At 42.5% G+C, this 10,924-nt stretch overlaps 1 protein-coding gene across 1 annotated transcript; it reads left to right on the forward strand.

Moving 5' to 3' along the window:
- Positions 1-947: 947 nt before the first annotated feature.
- Positions 948-9,976, forward strand: slc1a3a (solute carrier family 1 member 3a). Its single transcript, XM_062542947.1, has 10 exons — positions 948-1,084; positions 1,781-2,027; positions 2,257-2,394; positions 5,225-5,429; positions 5,720-5,762; positions 6,026-6,297; positions 6,704-6,937; positions 7,030-7,224; positions 8,100-8,234; positions 8,816-9,976. Exons 2-10 carry the CDS (start codon positions 1,847-1,849, stop codon positions 8,997-8,999), a joined length of 1,587 nt encoding a protein of 528 aa, XP_062398931.1. The 5' UTR covers positions 948-1,084; positions 1,781-1,846; the 3' UTR covers positions 9,000-9,976.
- Positions 9,977-10,924: the final 948 nt, after the last annotated feature.

Genomic DNA, 10,924 nt, shown 5'->3' on the forward strand with positions numbered 1-10,924 from the left:
TTTAACTTGCTGTGCCTGCAAAAGCAAAGCTCTCTCTACTTAGCATATAAGATCTATTAGCATATAATGAATGCATTAGCACAATCTCATTCTGAGAAACAATGGCTTCTTCTGCATATTTTACATCCATTAAAAACCTCTGAATGGCTTATCATGGTTTAAATACAACAGCAGCTATGGCATTAGTGCAATAAAGGGCTATAAAGTTTAATGCACAAATCTATAAGCTGTGTCTCGTGGAAACCTATTACTGTTGATGCCATGGATGTCTGAACAGTTACATGCACTATTGTAATGTCATTCTAAGACTCATTTATGATATTTTGAAAGATCAACTGACAGATGCAACTGTGTTAAATATGTTTACCACTTTTTAAAGTTAGTTAAGAGGCACTACGTAGGAGCAGACTGTGTTGTATGGCAGGCTACACAACACACAAAGTGAGCTGACGTGGGCTGTTTATTTTGTTATCTCTTTCCGTGAATTTAACTGGACAGAGCCTTCAACTGCTGAAAGTAGGTGAAAGCGCACATTACTTTGTTAAGTGGGTAAATATTTACTTCCAGACTGCTTATAGTACTTGAAAACCGGGTCATAATGACTTGGAAACAACAAATTAAGCTGAGGCCTATAATGACCTATGTTAAGTATCTCATCCAATGACCATGTATGCAACATCAGTGTGAGAGGAGAAAGAAGGGGGGGGGAAGACTTTCATCTATTTGCCAATTCATTACTCTTTGACGTACTTTAACTGGAGGGAAGACCCACAAGCAATTCTGCTTCTGAAAGAGAGAGAGAGAGAGAAGAAAGAAAGAGTCCTCTTTTCCCCTCCCTTTCTAGGGTCGAGCTGGCAGTCCCATGCACCGCCTCTTGCCGCCCCCCGCTCCCCTCTATTATTGGCTCTTTGATTCTCCACTCGCCTCAGTCCCTCCTCTCCTCTCTTCTCCTCTGGAGTTAGCGCCTCACTTACTCTCTCTTACACACACACACACACACACACACACACATAGCTGCTCAGGACTGATATTGCTCAAGATATTCCGTTTCATTCTTCAACCAAGACCGAGAAAAGTCTCCGAGGTAAATGCACTCTTTCATTCCTTAAACAACCCCCCTTCTTTTCAAAATATGATCACTACCAAGATAGTTTTACTGTTTTGACTTAGTCTGGAGAACAATGTGCTTATCATTGACACCATGTGAGGCTGTTTTCCTTTTGTGGCTCGGTGGAGTGCAGAGAGTTTGGTCATGCTTTGCTTGGCTTTCCTCCTGGGCTTAGCTCATACGAACTCTGTGTTTACGGCGACAGAAGCGGAGCATGCGTCCAGTTACATAACTACACTTATTTACATTTGGCATCAACTGAATCTATCCACATGTGTGGCTTTTCCACCATGTGGTCTATGTGCCCAAGATGTCATTTGGGGAAGTAGGTTGGAGGGAACTAACTGCTCTTTGTCGTATGTGTGTGTGTGTTTGCTTTAACTACTAATTATTTGTTAAAACTTAATTTCATGAGTGAGCTCTTTTATGCATGCTTGATGGCTCTTGGAATGCACTCCCTCTGAGATGTGGTACCGGCCCAGCCAGCTGATGGCTGTGGGGATAACTTAACAGATGTTTTGTGACACGGCACTCCAGGACATCAACACCACAGGAAGAAGAAGCAGCTTTCTTTAAAGCCCCATTTTCTTTATTTGTGCGGTTATTGTGGTCCACCTAAGCAGTTCATTAAGCTGAAAGATGAGCTCACTTCAGGAAATGTTCCTCCTACAGGGGAAGAGGAATCCATCTCCATAAGAGAGAAAAAAGAACAGCGACAGGTCTCTGGCATCTGCAAGCATGACTCAGAGTAACGGGGAGAACCCGCTACCGAGGAATCGGGTGCAGCAAATCCGACAGGGTATACAGAGCCGCACACTGAAGGCCAGGAAGAAAGTGCAAAATATCTCCAAGGAGGACGTGAAGGGCTTTTTCACCAGAAATGCCTTTGTCCTTCTCACCATTGCAGCAGTCATTTTAGGTAAGAACGTGTTATATTCTCACTCAGTGCCATGTACAAATGCCGAAAACAAGCTGCTACAAAATAACTAGTTTGTAATTAGTAAATTGCGTAATTGTGTATCGGCTTGCAGCTAAGGGAGCTGTGCAGAGCATCTTCACTTCTTGATGGACTTGGTGTTATTTGTGATGCTTTTCCCTCTGTGAGCAAACGGAAATTGATGTGCGTATTTTGTGTATGTTGTGTACAGGGATCATATTGGGCTTTGCATTGCGTCCTTATAAGATGTCGTACCGGGACGTGCAGTATTTCTCTTTTCCTGGCGAGCTGCTCATGCGAATGCTGCAGATGCTGGTGCTCCCACTCCTGGTCTCCAGTTTGATTACAGGTAGGTGAAGCCAAGGCTACACATCAGCCACATTCAGATTCACCATGATGAAACAACTCCCAGCAATATGTCATTTCATATTCACTCCACAACCATTGCACATCTGCTAGGATTACTGGGGCCCAAACTATTCATAAATACACTGCAAAACCCTAATATTCAGCGTATTCCATTTTATGTAGGTCTATATGTTGACCTTTCATCAGGTTACGGCAAGGTGAAAATGGGAAAATGGCCTTGACTGAATGACATAGTAATCTTTAACACACGTTCTGCTCTACCCTAGATATTTATTCATTGTTTTGGGAATGTGCCACCACGCACCACTGAGGACAAGGCAGTGATTACACTGTGTGCACCCAGTGGGCATTGTATTTGTTATACTTTCTCAGATAACACAATATCAAATCGCAGCATTGTTACTTGAGAAACAGCAGAAACGAAAGCCTTCACTTTACATGGGATACTGGAACATGTTTCTCATTAAAACAGATATTTTGGGAAATATCTAAAATCAATATACATTGATACTCCAAGACTTTAAGTGATACCACGTCTACTAAGCACAGTGCTAAAACATTTTAGAAGTGGTACAAATGTAACGTTACTGTTCAGAAAACATTCAATTTAAAGCACCACAAACTATTTTTCCCACAAGGTCAGCATGAAAGTAAGACCCAGAGCTGCATTAGCGGCAACACTTGAGCAGCGCAGTGCAGAAACACTACACCTTATTTAGATAACGCGCAGATGTCTCTTTGATATGAGAGTGGAGCGAGAGAGAGGTGGGGGTGGGGGGTCTGTTCAGGAAACATGAGTCCTGAATCCAGATGCATGGAGCACAGATGGACAGAACAGCAAGTGATGGAGGGGAGGGAAATGACCTGTGTGGCACAAGGGGAGTCCGGTGTGCATCGCTCCTGTGTGGTCAGTCCCCAGTAAGCTCCTCTTCAAAGCAGGAGATGGAGATGGGGGGGGGGGGGGTTACGGGGGTCTGAAGGGGGTCAGAGGGCACTACAGCCACGGAGAGGTATGGACAGAGGACAAAAGCCTCATTCACCAGCCACTGAAAGCAGTCATTTCTATTGTAGATTCCCTGAAGCGCTCTCTCTCTCTCTCTCTCTCTCTCTCTCTCTCTCTCTCGCTCTGTAATAGCATTTCACAGTTATAAAGCTTTTTCCCGCTGCTGGGAAAGAAGGAAAAGGTAAACATGTATGGCAGAGCCAGCTAACAAGTTAATGCAATTAAGGGGAATGCATCTCAAAGCAGAGCCAAATCCCACGGGGGTGGGATATCAACTGTCTGCTTTCAGAAGGCGCACCTTTACTTTGAAAGGCATTTGATGGGCTAGTTTGTGTATTGAAAATAGCCTTTGTTTATCAGTTTCAGCTTCCGTACGTTTCTCTCATGTTTCTAAGCACTTTGCTTACAATGGTGTAACTCTACCTCACACCATGAATGTATGGCATAGCCAATTAATTAAAGGTACAGACAGCAACTGTGCAAGATGTTGCGTTACACAAAGGACTAAATGAAACACACCATAGAGGTAGCTCCCCCCTCTCCCCTTCAGTATTCCAAGAGAAACTCAACACAGGGTTTCACTTTCCTCATTTCTGCTCCCACTTTTTGTTTGTGTCCAGTTTGTCGTAGCCTGGACTGTCTACAAAAGCAGTTTGTACAATGTACTCAGAGAATGGGCAGCTAATGGATTGTAAGGAGATGTGAATGTGACAAAAAAATATTATGGGCATGAAATTGCGTATGATCACTAACTGCACCTTTAAGGTCTGGAAATGTCCAAAGCTATCCAAATATATCCAAAGCTGCTTATTCCAAGTCAAGGGGAAATTTCAGCTTAGTGATTCCTTAGAAAACAACAGGCTTCCGTAATGGCAAATGTTACTTTAATTAGCTCCTTCCAGAAGTTGAGAGCAACTTTTAAGAGGCACAACCTTGCATGTGGCCAGGCACAGCATTTCCCACTTTTGTGTGACACTTTGTTCCTGCAACAGCTCCCTGAATAAGAAAGTCATTTGTCCGAAAAGGATAAGCCTTCGGCTGCAGTGCTCCTTGTTTCCAGGGCGATGGGGGTAATTATTGTGTCGGGGGGCGATCAACAAGTTTCCCAGGCCTGACAGAAAGGAAGAGGAAGGACAGCAAAGAAAGAGAAAGGCCAGGGGCCATGAGATCAGTGTGCGCGGGGGTAAAAGAGGAGGAGGCCCAAGGCCACGCTGAGGGCATGTAGTTCACTATCAAAAGAACGCATACATCTCACCGGCACAAAAAAGTGCTTTTGCTTGGACAGCGGCTGAAAAGCAATAATAATGTGGAATGGCGGCTGACAGTTTAAAAAAACAGACGTTTCGTTTTACTGCCCCATGGATCTATTGTTGTTTCAGGGCTTCTGTTCCTTTTCTCTGAGGTTTTCTTTTCTTGTGCTTCTTTCTTTTAGTGTCTCTCATTTATTGCTATACCACATTCTTTGTTTCACTCGTATATTCTGAAGGGTGAAAGCTTGTGAATTTTGTTTAAAAACTGCATTCTGCGCAGAGCATATTGATGTATTCAATTCAACCCACAACTAGGCAGCAGGCTATGCCCCTGACCATTGTAGTTTTCCATTTGATCTACTTATGCAGGAATCTCCTATCTCTCTGTACAATCTCTGTAAACCTAGAGAAGTCCCCCCAGTCCTTCTGCCTCATGGGTTACACAATTTAATTTTGACAGAGCTCCAGTGCTCAACTGTTTAAAATCATTGCTTAAGGGCTCAAAATGGCAGCCAAATACAGTATTGCACTGACTGTTTCCCCCTGTTGAACTCCAGGGATGGCTGCTCTGGACAGCCGAGCATCTGGCAAGATGGGATTGCGCGCAGTGGTTTACTACACCACCACCACTGTCATCGCTGTCTTCATTGGCATCGTCATGGTCCTCATTATCCACCCGGGCAAAGGTGGCAAAGATGAATTCATCACGCAAGAAAAGATCGAGCAAGTCAGCCCGGCCGACGCCTTCCTGGACCTCATCAGGTATTCTCACGGTGGGCAGGGGAGTGGTGGGGTTGGTTGCACTGGAGGGGGCTATGAGAAAATACGGACTGTGTGTCTCTCTGGTTCTTCCACAGCACATTGCCATGTTACTCTGTCCAAACTAGATTTGGCCCAGAGCTCTGATCTGTGACTGCAACAGCACCCTAGAACAGTCCATGAGGGTAACATTCATTAACAGTTTACTGACTAACCAAGAAAAGCCGTTTGTTGCAGTGCTGTCATTAGTCTTTTACCGGAATAATTTTACTTTTCTGTTTATTCTTTCACAGAAACATGTTCCCCCCGAATATTGTGCAAGCATGCACACATCAGGTAATACTGCTAGTGTTGCTTATCTTCTCCAAATTGTCTTTGTAAAAATATCATCTGCAAAGTACTGAGGCTGATAAAGCATGACCTTGCTGTGTGTATAAAAGTGTCACTTGAACCTAATACTTCATAACATTTGAAGAACCATTCAGTTCTTGTTTATCTTGCATACACTGTTGTACATAATTTTCATCAGTATTTCCCTAAGTATGTATTCACCGTCATGCAATCCTCACTCATTGTCATGGTCTCTCCTTCATTCATAGTTCAAGACCACATATGGAAAGCGAGTGGTGCACATGAGGATCACAGTAAATGACTCCATTTTCAACCTGACTAATGGCTCTCACGTAATCACTCGGGAGGAGGTGATCCCCGTCCTTGGGACAGTGAACAGCATCAATGCCCTGGGCCTGGTGGTATTCTCCATGTGTTTTGGCCTCATCATTGGGAACATGAAGGAGCAAGGACAGCCTCTAAAAGACTTCTTCGACTGCCTCAACGAGGCCATCATGAGGCTGGTAGCCATCATTATGTGGTAAGAGCTTGGCGTCGGCTTAAAAGTATGAGAAAAGAATCTCGTAATTTTCAATTTGGTGGCGTCCCACGCTGTATACTGGAGTGTTTTCATGTTTAGGATCGACTCTGTCAGAGCTTCAGTCAGACCACATGTTACAGCCATACCACTGGAGGGAAAAACAAAACTCCTCTTTGAGAAAGTATTTCCCACATGGGAGGTTCATAATCCTTTAATTTGAGAATAGCATACAGTAACTGCATTTTCTCAGGAAGACATATTTGTCTTTGATTACTGATATTTTGTTCATGCATAGCTCTTTATACAGCATGGTGAGCGAATGTCTATCTACAGCTGTCTACAAAGTCACCGGGAAAAGGGGAGCCAAAAAGGGGAGCAGTTCTGATGATTGTGTGTTTCTTGACAGGTATGCCCCAGTGGGTATCATGTTCTTGATAGCTGGGAAGATTGTGGAGATGGACGACATCACCCAGATGGGCAGTCAGTTGGCCATGTACACGGTGACAGTCATCGTTGGCCTGCTTATTCACGCCATCGTGGTGCTGCCCACGCTCTACTTCCTTGTCACGCGGAAGAACCCCTTCGTGTTCATCGGCGGTCTGCTGCAGGCTCTCGTCACGGCCGTCGGCACGTCGTCCAGGTGAGAGACGCCATCTCACCAGAGTGCTTGTGCTGCGAGGTCTCTGTATAACTGTGCGTTTCTCACTGCTCTTAATTACTGGTACTCAACAGTTCTGCCACACTGCCTATCACGTTCAAGTGTCTTGAAGAGAACAACAAGGTTGACAAGCGGGTGACGCGCTTCGTGCTGCCAGTGGGCGCCACCATCAACATGGACGGCACAGCTTTATACGAGGCTCTGGCTGCCATCTTCATTGCCCAGGTCAACAATATGGATTTGAACTTTGGCCAGATTCTCACCATCAGGTGCAGTGCCTCTTGATTTCAGAAGTAATTCCAAGTTCAGATAGCACACAGTTCTACACAACATTTTGGAAATATTGAACTTAATTTAAAGCAATAGTTCGGAATTTTGGACATAGGACCTCATTTCCAACTCAGTCTGGGTGATATAGGTCGGTGAAGACCATTTTCAGTGAATTTCTGCCCTTCCTATGAGTTGCAGCGTTATCTCGTGCTAATCTGGTGCCAAGATAACGCAAGTCAACGGTAACATCCAGCCTGCCACTGAAAACACTCCACAGAACACCCGAAACAAATACATTTTAACGTCAGACTATCGATGCACATGCCTAGTGTTGATAGATCCATGTTAGAAATAAAACGAACTTTGCATCGCATTGCAATAGCCTACTTTGTTCCCTGTATGGCAGTGGCGGATTGATATTGAGAAACTAGTCCCTCAAAATGTAATAAATCATTGAGTTGCAAGGTTAGTTTTACTTCTAAAATTATTCTATCAACACGGACATGTATATCGATAGTCCGACGATTTAATTGACTTGTCTCGGGTGTGCGGTGGAGTGAGTAAGACTGTTGTTGATGTCAGACTGATGTTACCGTAGAAATGTGTTAGCTCAAAACCAGCGTTAGCAAAGTGGGACGCTGCAACTGAAGGAAGGGGCTAAACGCGATAAAAACGGTCTCCACCGACCTATATCACCTCGGTAAAGTTGGAAATGAGGTCCTATGTCCAAAATTCCGAACTATTCCTTTAAGTGCAGTCCAAGATCTTTTCACCCGTGTAAATGACTTCATGTGTATATGTGTAATATACATGTAATACCAGAGGATCCCAACTGATTAGTGAGAAAAGTGTATTTTCTTCCCCTTTGAAACAGCATCACAGCCACAGCCGCCAGCATTGGTGCAGCTGGAATCCCTCAGGCTGGTTTGGTCACCATGGTGATTGTGCTGACCTCTGTAGGACTACCCACTGATGACATCACCCTGATCATCGCTGTGGACTGGTTTCTGTAAGTTCAGTTAACTGTGTCCTCTGCTTTGTATTTCCTAAAGAATAACATAAGACCTGTTGTCACCTGATACTTCTCAATAGAGATTGAGTGTGCCTAACTAGCAGTGAAATTAAACTTCAATTTGTGCATCAAACTCTTACCAAATCGTTTCAGAAGTGTAGCAATCTTGCTATTAGCGACTATATTTGCGTGCAAGTGTTGTAGGACACTGGAAATGGGCTTAAATTGCCTCTTGGCCAGACTGACCTGCAGAGCAAATCCTACATTTGCTGAATGTTCATATTCCCAGGCTAACAAGCACTAGTGTATAGTATTGAATGGTTGCAGTTCAGTATCTAAGTGTAAGGTTCTTTTATCAGCAATATTCATTCAACCTGGTCAGTTTTGTAAAGAAATAGGCAACGGCATAAGGAAATATAGACTAATAACACTGTACTTAACTAGTATAACTGTAAACTATTTTGAACTAGTCAGTTATCAATATTGCACAAATATCACAACAAATAATTAGGCTATCTATTAGGCTATCTATTGTCATCTTCCAAATCATCTCATTCCCTTCTGATTTTGCCACAAAGTGACCGACTCCGGACCACCACTAACGTGCTTGGAGACTCCATCGGAGCAGGCATTGTGGAGCACCTATCCCGACACGAGTTGGAAAAGAAGGATGCGGAGATGGGCAACTCAGTGTTGGAGGAGAGTAACAAGCTCATCCCTGACTATGACAACAAGACACCTGATAGTGAAACCAATATGTAGAGCGGCTTCATGCAGTTGTGGGTGTCATTTTTGTACAGAAAAGGAGAATAATGGTGTACAAATCTGGGATGTTTCCCTAATGGTCTGAGTAATAATGGAACCTGACTTTTCAAGTCGAGGATAAAGACAAAGCTGAAGTTTGAGCTAGTGTCAACCAAAACAGGCCCAGCCCTGTGTACAGTTTTTAATCATTCGATCATGGATATTTTTTTTGAATGTTCAATTAGATATTTTTCCAGAATTATAAGCACAAATGCTGTGATGGTAGCTTTACATTCTGTGTTTTTTGTAAGCTTGTTCTTCTGTGGGTCTGTTTTACATTTTTTTTTCTATTGTCAACTGGAAACATTATTAGGGAGTAACTGCAACTGTTAGGTCAGTGTCAAATATGCACTCTGGGCAGCATATTTAGAGTGCTGCAACCACGGGGAATAGAACAGTTAATACCAAATTGCCAAATTACAACAATTGTTTTTACATAGATTTAATCTGTACAATTAGTTAGTTAAGTTAGCCTAGGGGAAAACTGTTCAAACTCTTAGGGTTATAATGCTGTGATAGAATTGTGTGAGTATAACATATAAATAAAACAGATTTTGAGAAGCAGTGAATTTTTTAAAAGGGCAAAGAAGGCACAACACCAAACCGGATATTTCTGATGTCAAGCTGCATAGATTCCATACCATGTTGAGGCATCTAAGACAGCTTAAATACATGTGACTGTATGAGACTTGTCAATGATGGCTTTTTGCATTTATTCTAGGAAGCTAACAAACTGTTTCTGTTAAATGTGATTACCTGTAGGTACTGAGTAAGGGAGAGAGAAAAGATGTCGACATTTGCTTTCCACTTACAATAACCCTGATGTGAACCACAGTGGTTCGGATGATTTAAAGTCTACCTGTATGCCTCTTTCACATTTGGTGAAGAGGTGTTTTTGAAATTGTACAGCAAATAAAAGCCCCTCTTTTACAGTTCCCCCCCTTGTCTTCAGTTTTATGTAATGTATGTATCATTACATAATATTCCACTAGTGTGGAATATATGTGTGTGTGTGTGTGTGTGTGTTTGTTTGTGTATAATCAGATCATCCCTGTATTATTTGAATTAACATGCAATAGGTTATGTTAAGTGATACTCACATTACAAAAAAAAAAAAAAATGCTGAAAATGGGCTGTCCCCAGCCAAATCTGAGCTATTTCTTTTGTTGTGATAAAGAGATGTTCCCAAGTCATGATCCATTAAAACACTACATAACAAATGTGCAGTACACTTCTAAAGTTACGACTCAAAGGCTGTGGCATCATTTGACCAAAGTGATGCTGAAATTGATCAAGGGTAGGCTAAGTTCCTCTCATTAAGTTATTTGCTTTTAAACTGTTTTGTGCATGTGTGTTTTTTTTTCAGGAGGACGATCTAAAGGGTTAAAAAAAGAGAGAAATTATTGTATATCTAAATATGTCTAAAATCGCTAAAATCACTAAAATCACTAAAATCGCTGCTTACATGCAAAAAGGTTTTGATTCTAGCATTCACAAGCAGGTAGAGAGGACATTAAATTGACTGACCATCAGGCCCCGTCACATTAGTTCCTAATAGTTATTTTCAAAAATGCACTTCACTCAAGAATAAACACACCCTGAGATGGCACAATAGGTGTTCCACATAGTTCAAGATTGCTCACATTATGTTCATACGACTCAATGTTCAGATAGATTCATGAATAATTTGCTTTCCAGCATTTCTTTCAAGTGAAAATGTAGTACGTTTCTGGGTGAATGCCCCTCATGTATTTACAAGACATGGGCTGGGGGATATACAGTAGCCTATGCGTAACGTACGACATATATTTACTGTAACAAAAAATATATATTACTTTTATACTGGATCGTCCAGCATACAGTATGCGATCTAGCCATGGACA

The sequence above is a fragment of the Sardina pilchardus genome, chromosome 8 (assembly GCF_963854185.1).
Source record: "Sardina pilchardus chromosome 8, fSarPil1.1, whole genome shotgun sequence".
Classification (NCBI taxonomy): Eukaryota; Metazoa; Chordata; class Actinopteri; order Clupeiformes; family Clupeidae; genus Sardina; species Sardina pilchardus.

What these genes read in the sequence shown, in the direction of transcription:
- slc1a3a (XM_062542947.1), top strand. Translation starts at nt 1,847, where the DNA reads ATGACTCAGAGTAACGGGGAGAACCCGCTACCGAGGAATCGGGTGCAG. An exon ending in GCCTTCCTGGACCTCATCAG is followed by an intron (nt 5,430 to 5,719) that starts GTATTCTCACGG and finishes ATTCTTTCACAG; the next exon opens with AAACATGTTCCCCCCGAATA. An exon ending in ATCGCTGTGGACTGGTTTCT is followed by an intron (nt 8,235 to 8,815) that starts GTAAGTTCAGTT and finishes TTTGCCACAAAG; the next exon opens with TGACCGACTCCGGACCACCA.